We start from the raw sequence: 15,606 nt of genomic DNA, 5'->3' as shown, positions 1-15,606 counted from the left end.
GGGGAATCACCAAATTGAGAGTGGGGAGAGGTACCGGCGAGGCAGCCCAGAAAACGACCCAGGCTGTGAGTTGAACTGTAGAGGGTGGCGGGAGTCGATCGGGCGAAGGGCACGCGGGAGCAAGGCCTTTCAGCCAAGGGGAGCCGACTTTGGAAACGGCACACCTCAGGACGGGACTGGAGCTGACAGGCCGGGGCCCAAGCCCAGATTCGTTATGTAATTAGGAGAAAACCTGCAACAATGAAGTCAGCCTCGCCTTAGTGCGCGTGGGTGGGCAGCAAGTCAGGCGGGACAGCCTGCGATCATCCGCCTGTGGCTCTGGTGGCAGGAGGGGAGACCTCTGGTGACCCGGGCGTGAGGGGCAGGGCCAGTCTGGGGCCCCCGTGACCCGGGAGAGGAGAGCTCGGCGCACACCCAGCCCCTGGCCTTCGTTCACACACTGCAGGGTGATGGGGCCCAGGTGGGCCTGGAAGCACGGGGTGATGTCGGATGACGGGCAGGCTAAGAAGTTGCTGGTTCTGGCAGTGGGAGGTAAGCGGAGACCAGGGATGGGGAGGGAGGGAAGACTCCAGCGGAGGAGAGCGCAGTAGGGGTGTTGCTTTAGCAAAGGAGGAGGCGCAGAGAAGGTAGGAATAAGGCAGGTATATAGAATAGTGAGCTGATAAAAATATAAACCACAGTGCACTTCTCAGCCCCGGCTTTGGCTCGAGGAAAGAGGGTGACGTCTCCGCCTGATGAGGTGCAGGAAGGCAGGTTTGGGGCTCGGCGGGTGGAGAGAAGCGCGGCCAGCCTGGTGGAGTTGGTGACACTAGGTAGTGGGTTTTGGTGGCGGCAGTCTCATCTTCAGAGGACACATGGGAGTATTGATAGCTCACGGTGAACCGTGTTGGACTCCGGACTCGTGATCTCTGAAGCAGAGAATTTCACTTTGGGACCCAAGACACGGCTTCAGTGCTCAGAGCCTCGTGCGGCAAAAGGTTTTATTGCAGCGAAAAAGGGATAGAGAAGCTTCTGACACAGACATCAGAAGGGGGCAGAGAGTGCCCCGTCTTAGCCAGGAACCTGTATACTTTTTCAATGGGTCACTAACAATAAATCAAAAGTATGTCTCAAGGTTGTAAAGGTCTTACCAGACCCACTCTCACAACGAGGGTTTCTGTTAAGGAGGAGAAGCATGTCCCCGAGCAAGATGCATTGCTATTATATAATCATTAGTACAGATCTTAAGGAAAAACAGAGCCTAATGATGTGTGTTTGTTGTGTAATCATTAGCTCCTGGCTTAAAGAAAGGTAGTCTTAGGCAAAATAGATTGTTGCCATAACAGTTCAGAGCTTAAGAAAAGAGGTCTTAGTGACTAAGAAGAAGGAATGTAGAAAATGTAAAAAAGGAATGTAGAAAAATAAAGTCCCTTCTCTTCCCCCTCCCCCCTCCTCCTCTTCTTCCTCAAGGTCCCCGGACTCCTTATCAACCTGCCTAAGAACTAGCTCTCTCAGTATCTGGAGACATTTTTATTTTAAATTTTTTTATTACTGTTATTATTTAGTCTTTTGGCTGCACTGCATGGCTTGTGAGATCTTAGTTTCCTGACCAGGGGTCAGACCTGCATGCCCTGTCCGGGGAGTCTCATCCATTCATTTGTTTATCTGGCTGTGCCAGGTCTTAGCTGGGACCCTCCGGACCGTCACTGCGTCACGTGGGACCCTTCGTTGCGCGCGGACTCTCTGTGGTGCACGCACAGTTGCTGGGCGGCACGTGGAATCTTAGCTCCCTGAGCAGGGATTGAACCCTCGTCCCCCACGCTGCAGGATGAACTCTTAACCGCTGGACCACCACGGGAGCCCCGAGATGTTTTCATTTGTTACAGCTGGGGAGGATCGGTGCTGGTATCCCGGGGGTGGAGGCAGGGAGGCTGCCGAACACCGCAGCACCCACGGGGCGGCCCCCAGCACAGAGAGCATCCAGCCCCAAAGGTCAGCAGCGCTGAGGTCGTGATGCTGACCCCACCTCAGGTCCGCATCACCTCTCAGACGCATTTGAGGAGGGCAGCCCTGAACTTCTTAGCATGTTCTGTGAAACGTTACTGATGTGTTTAACATTATACAGTAGGTCCTGCCCCAGAGCAGCCGCCTCTGTCTGACCCTCACAGCCCCTCTGCCCCCGCCGTCTCCAGGGCCTTGGCCGTGGTGGGCACACAGGGATGGTTTGCAGGTGGACCCAGCTGGAGGCTGGATGAGTCTCCAAGTTTTAACGCTCGGCTAAGGGCACGACTTAGCACAAGGTGACAAGGGATTTCATTTCTCACCAGGACCCGAGTTTTCCCCTCGGGGTCATCCTGCCCTACTCTCTGTCGTGGCTCCTGTGGTCCCTGCTGGTTGTGGTTTGATCTCGTCATGCATGCCTTTCCAGTGGCTGTCAGGGGCTTCCCAGGTGGGAAGTGGGATAGAAAGTCCATCCACCAACGCAGGAGACATAAGAGAGGAGGGTTCAGTCTCTGGGTCCCGAAGATCCTCGGAGGAGGGCATGACAGCCCACTCCAGTGTTCTTGCCTGGAGAGTCCCACGTACAGAGGAGCCTGGAGGGCTGCAGTCCATGGGGTCGCAAAGAGTTGGACTTGGCACGCACGCACACACGCGTCCAGTGATCATCAGCCTCGAAAACTGGCCAGTCCTGTTACGTCTCCACCTGCTGTCTTCTGCCTCTTGATTGCTTGACCTTGAAAGGTCTCTGTGGGCAGCCGTACTTGCCAGTTGGGATGTATGCTGGATTCTGGGTGGAGTTAGCTCTTTTGGGTTTTTAACTTTCTTTAGAGAAGTTGGCCTCTACGGAGCTGCTTCTCCCAGCCTATTGATTTTTAGACACCATTCATTGCTACTTCGGGTGGAGGAACATTTGCAAGTGAGATGTTCTCAGAGCATGCTTAAGGGGAAGAGGAAGGTGAAGGTGTGGTTAGCTCTTCCGTCATAAAAACGAAGACGAGAGCCAAACTGGGAGAGTCCCCAGGATGTGGGAGGAAGCACGGGTGCCGGGCACCTCACTGCATTTCTCTGAACGGCAGGGCTCTTGTAGTCAAGATGACCGCTGAGATTGTTGCAGTGCTCAGAGCATCCTTTGTACATGCGTCATCTCATTTAATTCTCCAACACCGCACACTGTTACTGCCCCCAGTTTATAGGCGTGGAGTTGAGATGCGGACAGATTGAAAGACTTTCTGCCTTGTGTTTTCAGCAGTCAGCTTCCTGGAGTCCAAATCTTGTGCGGCTGCCAGCAGACCTTGGATGGGACCAGGTGGCCACTGAGATCCCTTTGCATGTCAGCACGCTCTGGCTTCATAGGCCAGGTTGCAAAAGTGTCAAGAACCCCTCTGAGAGTTCTGAACTTTCAACGGGGCTCTTTAGTGATGCCTCTCAACTTATGATGGGTGTTTTCTGAAACCTAAGACCATCTCACCCAAGTCTCTCTGATTCCTGCATTCCAAACTCCAGGACTGGCATCGTTCACCCAGCAGGTCTGAGTTAGTATGGGGTGCAGGTCTTGTTTGTTTTCTTGTGATATCCTGTGATCAGTTAGTTCACACTTAGAATTAACAGTAGAATTTCAAGGTTTTTTTTTTTTTGTCCCCCCCAGGAATTCTCCCTTCTTTACAACTTGCCTTGACTGTTTTATTCCTAGAGAAACACAGTCTGATGACAGACATCAGACATCAGAATTGCCTTCATGTGTTTTCGGTGCTGAGAATCTGGCCCAGACCTGCTGCCTGAATTCTGGCAGGCCAGCTCCGGCATCTGTAGGGACCCGGTTGGGTCACCACCTCCCTTTCCTCTGCCCGGTTGGTTTGGGCTTTCTGCTTTTTCGTGTGCTCTGGGCCAGCCTGGCAGAGATGTTAACTTCAGGGGACCTTCAGAGAGACAGCGTATAAGATGGTCTTTCACTACCCAAAACACTTCTCCTGGAGTCCTTCTTGTATTCCTTCTTTCTCTGTCTCTGTCTCTGTCTCTATCTCTCTCTCTCAGTTTATATTAAAACTTTTTGTTATGGTGGTAAAATACACATACCATCAAATATACCATCTTAACCATTTAAATGTACCGTTCAGTAGTGTTAAGTACGTTCACAGTAGTGGGGGACCAACCTACAGAACTCTTTTCACCTTACACGGTGGAAACTCTGCACCCAGTAACCGAGTCTCTATTTCTGCTCCCTGCCCCCTCTGCCTCCCCCAGCCTCCGGCAACTCCCGTTCTGTCTCGACTCTATGAACTCGACTGCTGCGGTCAAACACAGTCTTTGTCCTTGGGTGACTGGCGTGTTTCAGTCAGCATAATGTCCTCCGGGTTCATCCATGCTGTATCCTGTTTTCTAGATCCACCAGTTCTCATTCTGCAGCTGGGCTCTTGGGGGTGAAAAAAGTACTTTATAAAAGGTTGATGTTCGGTTGTTCAGTCGTGTCTGACTCTTTGTGACCCCATGGACTGCAGCACGCTGGGCTTCCCTGTCCTTCACTAATTCCCGGAGCTTGCTAAAACTCATGTCCATTGAGTTGTTGATGCCATCCAACCATCTCATCCTCTGTTGCCCCCTTCTCCTCCTGCCCTTAGACTGTACTTAGAATAAAAGTGTTTTCTTAATTTTCTTTTCTGACTCACAGAATGCCCAGGCTGGTGAATATGGGTGTGGTTCTTGCCAGAACCTCCAGGGGTCTTACCGTTCAGCCAGTCCTGCCCATGAAGAAAGCCCATGGGTGTCACATGACCGATGACATCATTACACCAAGGGCCACCTTGGGGCCGGGCGGCCTTCTGACTTCAGTGTCCCTCTGGGAGTCGGCAGAACCACGGCAGCGAGCGTGAGCCCCAGGGCGGCGCGTCTCCGGCAGATGCTGGCCATGCTGCCTGGACCGTAGGGCGCCTCCCTTGGGACTTGCTGGCTCAGCCCTGGTCTTCGTGGTCAGCTGGGCCCATGTTCTCAGATGTCAGCTCACAAGCTGCCTTTCCTGGCAGGCCAGGCCCTCTCGACCCATCAGTCGGCTTCCTTTGCCACACGTGGGTTTGGCTCTTCATGGCTGAAGGTCATGGGACTGTGTTAGAGCGTCACTGAAATAAGACGTTTGTGGTGCCAACGTTGGGTCATTTCTTCTTATCTGAACCCACAGGTCTGTCTGTCACATATGGTGAGCTGTTTGCTTTTTCTAGCCTGCAGTTTTTCCTCGGATAGAGTACTAGGGAAACACCGTCTACAGCCTTCTTCCATGGAGAATAGCTCAGGGCTGAGCGCCGGAAGCCTGCAAGAGAAGCCAGATGATGAGAAATGAAGTCAGGGCTGTTGCCAATGTCTCTGTTGTGCGCTGGGCTGGGCTCGGACTGATCGCTGACCCGCCGTGATGAGCTGGACACGTCCCTCCCCTCCGCACCTACAGCGTGGAGGCGGGCCCTGCTCACCCACGGGTGGGAGGCTCCCACGGGAAGCGCTGATGACCGCGGTGATTCGGGACCGTGAGCACCACTGCAGGGGATGAGGACACACCTAAGGAGCTCCTGTGGCCCCCGCCCAGGGCAGTGACTGCTGGTAACACAGATACTGGCACTAGCTCACGCTAAGGAGAGTCCTCCATCCGCCTCCGCGAACACCGCTCCACTCCCTACCGCTTGATTTGCCGTGTGAGTGAGTGGTTTCCGGGCTGGCGTGAGTTGTTGTTGAGGCTCTATGTTGTGTCTGACTCTTTGTGACCCGTGGACTGCATCGGGCCAGGCTCTCCTGTCTTCCACTGTCTCCCAGAGTTTGCTCAAACTCATGGCAGGCTGCAGTCCACGGGCTGTTACCGGAGGCCTGTACTGTTACAGACGCAGTGGACGTGTGTGTGTTAGTCACTGTTACTTCCAACACTTTGCGACCCACTCCCCCCCCACCCCCCCGTAGTCCATGTGACGCCCACCCCCCAGTCCATGGGGTCGCAAAGAGTCAGACGTAACCGAGTCACTAACATGTACGCATGTCCGCTGAGTCTGAACACAGTCTGACATCTCACCCTCTGCCTTCTCCTTTTGCCTTCAGTCTTCCCCTGTCTTGGGGCTTCCAATGAACGGGCTTTTCACATCAGGTGACCAGCTTGCTGGTTGCAAAGAGTGGGGTTGGAGCTCATTGGAGCCTCAGCTTCAGCATCAGTCCTTCCAATGAATATTCAGGACTGATTTCCTTTAGGATGGACTGGTTGGATCTCCTTGCAGTCCAAGGGACTCTCAAGAGTCTTCTCCAACACCACAGTTCAAAAGCATCAATTCTTCGGCACTCAGCCTTCTCTGCTGTGGTCCAACCCTCACATCCTTACATGTCTACTGGAAAATCCATAGCTTTGACTAGATGGACCTTTGTCAGCAACGTGATGTCTCTGAGATTCTGCCACAAAAACCTTGATCACTAGCTTCTCTGGATTTCTGTGGTTCCTATGTACTTTTAAGTAATTTCACTTACTTTTTAAAACTAACTTTGAGCTTTAAAGGCCCATGAGCCAGGAATATCTCCAAATGGAGGGAAAAAAATCAGTTTGCTGCCCCCCAACCTGAAGCCACAAGGGCCATAATCATTGGTCTTTTCCACACACATTTCTAGTCTCTCTAGATAGAGTCTCAGGAGGTTGGAGCCAGCTGAGTCTGACAGCGGGTTCCCAGGTGGTGCTGGTAGTACAGAACCCGCCTGCCAATGCAGGAGACGTCAGAGACGTGGGTTTGATCCCTGGGTCAGGAAGAGCCCCTGGAGAAGGGCATGGCAGCCCACTCCAATGTTCTTGCCTGGGAAGTCCCACGGACAGAGGAGCCTGGAGGGCGGCTTGTCCATAAGGCTGCGGAGTCAGATATGACTGAAGCAACTTTGCACACACACAAGTATGACAGTAAGCTCCAAGAGGCCATAAAACATGGCTTGTAATTTCCACCTCCATGTCCAAGCAGTTTTCAGCAAGTACTTAATAAATCCTTCCATCTCCTCACAGTTAGAAGATGTCATTTGGGAGCAGCCATCCCAAAGAAGAGTAAGAGATATAAGGCCAGTGAGCCCGAAAGCTTCGCAGTGAGCACAGCAGAGAACGGCTCAGCTTGAGGGACAGGGACCACAGCTGAAGGCGAGTCTCGGCAGGGGCCGCGTCAGGGCGGGCAGGCGGCGGTCCGGCTCCGTGGGCACCGTGAGGATGGACTCCGTGCCAGCACGGCCGTCCCAGCCGTGGCCAGGCTGTCGGTGCGTGAGCCGGACGCTGTAGAGGTCTCTAAGTGGATTTCCATCCTGCAGAGAACGTTCCGCATCTAAACCACTGGGTTTACCCATCCTCTCTTCCCCACATTTATTCCATCCCTGCCTCCACTCAGTTTTCAGCCAAATCAGGGTCAGGATGAAGAGACTTGGAGGGAAGTAAGCCGGATATTAAGGTTTCTGTGATGGTACTCTGTTCTTGAATTCTCCGGAAGCAGCAGCTCCTCTGTAATGAAGTCCTCAGTTTTTAAGCACCTTTAGACATCAGGTGATGCAGTGTTGGCAACAGCCAGATGGCTACTTCCTGCTTTCTTATAAAAATAAGGTGGGAAAGCCTCAGGAGCTGGCTGGGGTTGTTAAAAGACACTCTTAAGCATTTTCACACACTTGACTCTTCATGGGACTTTGAACAGCCTCAGATTGGGAGCGGACAGGAGTCAGAGAGAAGAGAGCTCCGCTGGCTGCCGGCACCCGGCGGCTTGAGGCCCCGGGCAGGCCCTCTGTTCTGTGCGGCTCCCAGCGCGCGGGGGCCACAGCCGCCGGCGCTGAGGGCCGGGGATGCGGCAGCCCACCGCGGGGATGCGGCAGCCTCGCTTACCGTGAGCGTGGTGGACCCGAGCCAGAATCAAACAGGAGTCTCATCAGCCGCGTCAGCGTTCATGCGTGTGTTTTCCAGCACGTCTGACGTTACTCTGACGTGTCTGTGTGTGGTAGCACTTTTCCTCTCCTTCTCTGCTCCTCACAAGTCATGGAGCTGGTCCCCAACCTGGGGTGCTGTTCGTATCTCCGGGAGTGCAGACTTGGTCAAGAGGATGTGTCCCTGACATTTCTCCTCCTTGTTAGCGGGTTGCACTGTTGGAGACCCTGATTGACTCTAGAAGCATTATTCCCTGTCGAGTCCTTCAGACTTTTTGTTCTGTGTATATATGTGTGTATGTGTGTTCATGTTCGCCAAACTTAGAGACCTGTATTCAGACCCGCTTTTTTATTTTTGTTTTAATGTTGAAGGTGATTGATAATGCCTTAACCAGGGTTGTTTGCCACATTCTGTTTTGGAGAAAGTAATTTATGCCACCTCTGGGGCCGGCTGTAGTAACAGTTTTGACTAAGTGCTCTCTAACATTAATCTAAACCAATCCTTGATTTAGAATCACCTCCTTTCCACTGCAAGGATATTTTCCTAAGACTGGCTAGGTTATAAAGTTTTTCACTGGGTGTCTTAAAACAGTGAAAATGCTGGTCTATAAATGTAATAAAGTGTCTTTGTGATGCATTGATCTTTCCACTTTTCTTGCCTCTCCTGTTACAGAACTGTGAGTGGTAACATAGCTGCAAAATGTTTTATAGGATACAGAGTGCAACATTGTAAGCCAAGAAATTGAAAACGGGATGGGAGACCAGATGATGGGGGAGGGAGGGAGGCGCTCAAGGTCAGATCTGTCTGTTAAGGATGGTGGCAGAAAGGCACCATGCCAGAAGGCAAACTTACCTTTTATTGGGCCGGTGGCACCGGAAGTGGTGGAAAACCTGCTGACCTCAGAAGACATGGATGGGAGTTCTTGACCGCATCAAGTCGTAAAGTGAAGAGCAGTTTAGCAAAAGTTGTGAGCTTTGGTGTTGAACTGACATTGCCGTTTTGTTTGCCTGCAAATGGTTTCTGTGCCCGAGAGAGAGGAGGGTTGAGACAGTGGTCAGAACACCCACACAGACGGGTTCTGCACTTTGAAAGATGAAGCCCATTCATCATACAATGAGCCTAACGCTCTTCAAAGATGCGTTTTCGGAGGGTATAAATAGTGCATAGTTGGGAAGGTGTTTTGAAGCCACTTGGAAGGACGTGTTTGTAGGCCGTCCCCCGAGTGAGTGCACACAGCTCTTGCTCACGCTGCTTTCTCTTCCGTTTCAGCACATCAGGTCCACCCCTCTGGCCAGGCAGCACCTTCTTCAAGAGGAACGGAGCCCTCCTGCAAGGTAGGTCTCTGCTCGCCCCCGCCTCTGCGCCCCACCCTCCTCTCGGAGGGGGCTCCTGTCCGCTGCCTGGGTGACGCCTGTGGGGCGGCCCTGTGTCTCCACGTCCCTTTCTTCCATCCTCTCCTCGTCTCCTGATTGCTGTGAATTGTTGGTCTGAGATGAGACAGTTTCTTTGGTCTGTCGTCACTGGTCAGATTCCAGAAGCGCTTGGCTTGCTTCGGTGAAGTTGGAATTATACGTGATGATGTCATGGTGACAGAAATGGGTTGAGAAAACCAAAGTGAAACCCCATTATGGATTGCCTGTGCCTGGGCTCCAAGGAATGCAGTGGGTGTCTGGCTGCTCGGGTCATCGTAGAGGTTCACTTGTTACTCGCGGCCCGACGTCCACGGGTGCCCAAGGGTGACTGTGGCTGGCTCGGCGGCTCAGAGCTCACACCCATGCCTTTCGTCCCTGCAGGCGTCGTTTGCAGGGGGACGGGGGGGGGGGGGCAGTGGGCATTCTCCCTGCTGTCCATTCGGTCCTCAGCTGCCTAACAACTTCCTATCCCATGCGCTCAAGGAATTCAAACTGCCTTTCATCTCTGCTTTTGCTGTCAAGCGTCTTTAGAAATGGCAGTAGTCAAAGAAGACTGCGTGGCTAAAGATAGCAAGACGATGCCTGCTGCCTACTTTGAGAAAGTGTTTGGGGAGATGACCGTTCTGAATGCCTGCCCTGCACACCGGCTGGAATGGGCTACTCCGAGGGTCTCCGCCTTGCCCTCGCTGCTAGCCTCTCTTGGTTGGCTGGGCCTTACCGGGCCACCGCTGGCCCTAAGCAAGTGGGTTGCTGGTGCCAAGAGCTTTGGACCCGTCCTGGGCTCCAGGTTGAGGAGTTTCAGTGAACCTTGGTTGGTTGAGAGCTGCTAAGCCTCTTTTTCTTAAAAGTACATGCCGAGGGTCAGCCGTGAGTGGGGAAGAGCAGACCGAAATGTAGCTTAGGGAAGAGGCATTTATCTTCAGGTTTCCAGAGTAGCTCAGACAGCTGTGAGAGATGCCGTCACCTTTGTGAAGTTGTTTTCAAGGCCAGACAATTGCATGCTTTTATTATAGAGCCTGTGAAATTGGGGACTTAGGACTTCTTTGTGTCTTTGCTTGGTCCCGGTGAAATTTAGGCAGGCATGTCTGGTTAATTCTGATTTTAATAACTGTTATAGATATCCTGAATATTTAAGAAAAAAATTGGAAAATGCTCCCACTCTCAAATATTAAGACATAATTAAAAAGATATATACTCAATGCTCCCTTCAGAAAGTGTAAATGATGAGCCTTTGGGTTTTCTCAAGTGGATTTCAAAGTTATATACATCTTTATTTTTCCTCTAGATCTGTAGCAATGATATGAATGTCATTCATGGTTGGATTGTTTTCACAAAAGTGATTTTATTTACTGAGAGCATTTTCCTACAGGATTTTTGTTCATTAAGTTCCACATTAGGGAAGATTTGCTCTAAGCGTGTTAGTTTTTGGTTATTTCTACAGGGCACACACATGAGGGAAAAATTGATAAGTTTTCTGAAGCTGAGCGATTTCATCGTGAGATTCTGTCTCATTGGGTGGTAGACATTGTTTGTGTTCTTTATAGGGTTAAACATTCCTAATTACTCTTAGGCATTGAGAATTGAATTATTACAGATTTCAGATGCTCATTGAATCCACATCCAATTCAATACATCCTACTAATTTTTTCTGCACATGTGGAAAGCAGAGGGTCGTGGTGAGAATGCGGGAGTGGGTGGAGATTTATTAATGGTGTTTCCTGTCTTCACTTGCTGTGTCTGTATAGAGAGTTTGCGAGACACTCGCATCACAGTAAGGTTTTTAAAACTGTGTATTCTTCTGAATTAATACCTTTTAAATTTGCATTAAGGTATAGTTGATTTACAGTGTTGTATTAGCTTCTGTTGTGAAACAAATGGATTTGGTTATGAATATATGTGCGTATATACGTTCTTTTTCACACTCGTTCCCCTTACGGCTGCTCACAGGACACTGAGTGCAGTCCCCTGCGCTCCACACCAGGGCCTGGTTGTGTACCCATCCTGACGTCGTAGTTCGCACCTGCTCAGCCCAGACTCCAGGTCCCTCCCTCCCCAGCCTCGCCCCTCCCCCTCGGCAACCTCAAGTCCGTTCTCTAGGTCTCTGAGTCTGCTTCCGTTTCATAGATATTCGTCGTATGTCGGGGTTTCTTTGGTGGACAGCGCTCATTAAGAAGTTGCTGATGCTCATGAAGAAAAGTTTCACAGTAAAGACAGGGGCAGAGAAAGAAGGGAGCTGCCCAGTCATGCCGGCAGGGGGTTTCGCTTAGGATCAAGTAGAAGAAAATGTAGCTGATTTATGCCCGCTTTCTCATATTTGTACTTTATATTTTCAATATATGTCCACTTTTTTTTTTTTTTTTTTAATGTCTCTGGGAAGTAGGAAGATGTTTTCCTGGGTAATCAGGCTGGGAGAGAACTCTGTTACTAGGATCAGCCACCGGCATTGGGACAGCAGGCCAAGAAGATGCCCTAAAGAGCTGAGTTCTAGGAGCAGGCTAGAAGGTGAAGCTTGGTCGCACAGGGTAACACAGGGACGCGGTGACTGGCCAGCAAAGCCCAGCTGTGACCGCGGGCCCTGACCACAGGCAGAACCGTCGGAACCAGGCTGCCCCGGGGCTGGGGAGGACCTGCTCTGTGGCCTGGCCCTGGGGGCTGAGACTGGAAGAATCTCGAAGCTGCAGAAGGAGCAGATAGGCCAGCTGCTTCGAGGGCTGAGCCTTGGTTTTATCAGGAGGGAGGGCACGTGGGGCGGTCACTTCTTGGGAGAACTGACACTTGCTGAAGGCCTTGGAGAAACAGCTTGAGGGGGGCAGTGCCCGGAGGGGGACCAGCAGGGCCCTGGGCATGAGAGGACCACCGGTGGGGAGCGTTGCGGGGGCTCCCCAGGGTGGGCGCGGAAATGAGGGCCTTGTGGGCACTTTGCAGTAATGCCCTCACGCGCTCCAGGGCGTGTCTCGGAAGAAAAGCTGCGATTTCCAAAGAGGAAGTAATGGAAGGTCAAGCCTAACCCAGGGGAGCACGGTACTTACAGTGGGAACCTGTGTGCACTGATAGTCACTTGGTTTGTAAGCTGCTGGGCCGGAATGCAGCACATTTTTCTGCAGCGTAAAACCAATTGCAGGAATCAACTGGGAGCGCTGGCCAGGGCGGCCTCCGGGTTCTGGTCCTTGCGGGATCGCTGGCAAGAGGGCCCGCTGATTCATCTCACGGTTTTGAGGATAATGGGCTAAGATTTGGTTTGGATTACACCAGGCACGGGTACTTAACATAATTGGTCATTTCATCAATTCCCAGTATTTATTTTAAATGCCATTTAGGCTGCGAGAGACAATTTCAGGACATTCACAGCTTCAGCGGGTAGAGAGCACTTCAGGCCTTGTACAATACAGCCCGAGCTGAGCGGCAGAAGGGGACCAGGCCCGTGTCTAAAGGGGACCCGGGACGGAGCCAGGCCGACGAGTGTGGCTCGTCCCCAGTCCTCCGGAGGGGCCGGCTGACAGGTGTCCCCAGCTGTCCCCTCTGCCTGTCTCTGTGGTGGTTTCTGGGTGCAAAATACATTATTTTAACTATCTTTTTCAAAACACTTTTTGTTGGAGCATGACTGATTTACAGTGTTGTGTTAGTTTCAGGCGTTCAGCAGGATTCGGTTATACGTGCACATGTGTCCCACTCTCTGTGATCTCATGGACTGTGGCCCGCCAGGCTCGGCTCTGCATGGCACTCTCCAGGCAAGAAGACTGGAGTGGGTTGCCGTGCCCTCCTCCAGGGGTCTTCCGACCCAGGGATCGAGCCCGAGTCTCCAGTGTCTGCTACTTCGGCAGGCAGGCTCTTCACCTCTAGCACCATCTGGGAAGCCCACATACACATATATCTACTCTTTTTTTTTTTGTAGATTCTCTTCCCATATAACCTATTACAGAATAAGGAATAGGGTGTGCTTGTGAAATAGATTTTAAAATTTCTTAGGTGTTAATAATAACATCTTATTTTCTTGATGAAAACAGTATTTTATGGTTTTTCTCCCTTTTTGGAACTCCCTAGCCCCAACACCTGTCCCCCCGCACACATATACACACGTATTCCAGTCACTCATTCAGACTTTAAATTAGGGTCCTTCATTTGAACGTCGGCCTTGGTTGAATTATTTTAGCGGGCCAGCGACCGCTACTCAGAGGCGTTCGTCGGCCCCGGTCTGACCCTCGTCTGCCCCCTCGCGGGCGCTCCCTCCGCCGTGGGGTCGTCCCTGCTCCTGTTCCCGCCCAGCCGGCTGCGAGCAGAGGCGTGAACCGCAGCCCGTCGGATCCTCCACGTCCGCCCGCCTGGGGCCTTCGTGGGCTCGGCAGGCCCCCGAGCTCCGCACGGGGTTTTGTTCGGAGGGAAGCTGCTGCCTTCACGGCTCTGACCGCTGACCGCGTGGGCCCGGCCTCAGATGTACTGTCTCCGCGCCTCGGGCGGGTTTGGGGCTGGAGTCCCCTGGGGAAGCCCGCCCGCCCCGCCCCACCGCTGGCGGGTCCTGGGGGCAGACCCCCCATCTCCCGGCTCTTCTCGGAAAGCCGTTCAAACCCCCATGCGCCCCCTCGCCAGGCAGACCTGCCCCCGGCCAGCCCACCGGGCCCTCCTGGATGCGGCCGCAGTTCTTAGCGCTGCTCCCGCAGAACGCGCGTGGGATTCGAACACCCCCCCAACACGCATGGCAGATGTCTCTCTCCCTTCGCTTCTGACAGCCCCCAGCCACACTAAGGGAACGGGAAGAAGACCTCGCAGGCCCCCAGCGCCCCGAGCAGGACGGAGCCGCCCCAGGCCGGGAGCAGACAGAGGGGAGGGCGCCGCCAGGTGCCCGCTGTGCCCGCGGGCGCTGCAGGGAGTGGTTCTGCCCGGAGGCGACTTGCTTTAGGGGACGCCAGGCCCCAGGCCCGCAGCTGGCTTCACGGACTGACACTGCTGGGAGTCCTGCTGTGTGTCGCCCCCTCCCACAGCGCTGACCCCTCTCTGCTCCCCGTAGCTCCTCTGAGGGTTTTTCCGCTGAAACGTGTGAAGTGCAGCCCCTCTCTGTGGTGTATTTGCTGCCGGGACAGACTCCACAGCAAGCGCTCAGAGTATCAGAAACGAGTGCTCGTGGACGGAGCCCTGCGTTACCGCTGAGGGACCTGCGTGGTGACCTCTGTGACCTTGGACAAGCGTCACGGGACACCTAGGGTTCCATGTCCTTGCCTGCGAATCAAGGAGTGGACCTCACAAATGGCGGGGGTTTCCTGGAGAAGACCACGCTGGTCCAGCCTAGCAACGTCCCCAGTGTGGGTCGAAATGCGGGTGGAAATGCACTGAAGCTCAGCCCTGGAAGGAGGGCTTCCTTCAGCAGCTGGTCTGAGGAGAGGAGACAGGTCAGCGGCTGCTGGCTACGTCCTGATCCTTGAACCAGACCTTTCTCAAAGGTCTCAGGGATAGTAGCCTGCTCAATGGCTCAGTCACGTCCCACTCTTTGCGACCCCATGGCCCGTGGCCTGCCAGGCTCCTCTGTCCATGGGATTTCCCAGGCAAGGATGTTGAAGTGGGTTGTCATTTCCTATTTCGGAGGATCTTCCCAACCCAAGGGTCACATCAGAGTTTTTTGCATTCCTGCTTTGGCAGGCAGATTCTTTGCCACTAGCGCCATCTGGGAAGCCCTGTGAGAGGCATCGTAGTTACAGGTTTGGACAACATGGAAATGAGCTGTCTTGGCTTCTTGGACATTGGGCTCACCCTCTCTGAGGGGATAATAGACATGCTTGTCTCATAGGGTCCTTGTGGGACTCAATGATGAATTCATATCAGTAAAGCATTGAAGTGAAGTGAAAGTCGTTCAGTCATGTCCGACTCTTTGTGACCAACTCATGGACTCTATAGTCCATGGGGTTGTCCAGGCCAGAATACTGGAGTGGGTAGCCTTTCCCTTCTCTAGGGGATCTTCCAAACCCAGGGATAAAACCCAGGTCTTCCACGTTGCAGGCGGATTCTTTACCAGCTGAGCCACCAGGGAAACCCTAGTAAAGCATTGAGAACATGCTAAATTCCCAGAGTTTACTTATTATAACATTTTACAAAACTGTGAATCTTAGGAAAATGGGGCTGACACCCCTTGAGTGTGGTGTCCCTGTGCTGTTCATCTTCTTTGCTATACCTTCCCTTGTCCATTGATGGCGGCTCAGACGGTAAAGAATCCCCCTGCAATGCGGGAGACCTGGGTTCAATCCCTGGGTTGGGAAGATACCCCGGAGAAGGAAGTGGCAACCCACTCCAGTATTCTTGTCTGGAGAATCCCGTGGACAGAGGAGCCTGGCGGGC

The 15,606-nt window shown here is 52.8% G+C and overlaps 1 protein-coding gene across 9 annotated transcripts in view; it reads left to right on the top strand.

Moving 5' to 3' along the window:
• Window positions 1-15,606, top strand: part of FOXN3 (forkhead box N3) — a 438,293-nt gene that overhangs the window by 302,335 nt on the left and 120,352 nt on the right. For all 9 annotated transcript variants that reach the window (XM_043472739.1, XM_043472738.1, XM_043472744.1 and 6 more), the window contains one exon: window positions 9,143-9,207. In XM_043472739.1, coding sequence (XP_043328674.1) covers window positions 9,143-9,207 — 65 coding nt within the window. The remainder of the gene's footprint in view (window positions 1-9,142; window positions 9,208-15,606) is intronic.

The sequence above is a fragment of the Cervus canadensis genome, chromosome 6, assembly GCF_019320065.1.
Source record: "Cervus canadensis isolate Bull #8, Minnesota chromosome 6, ASM1932006v1, whole genome shotgun sequence".
NCBI classification, from domain to species: domain Eukaryota; kingdom Metazoa; phylum Chordata; class Mammalia; order Artiodactyla; family Cervidae; genus Cervus; species Cervus canadensis.
This window is presented reverse-complemented; position numbering and strand designations above follow the sequence as displayed.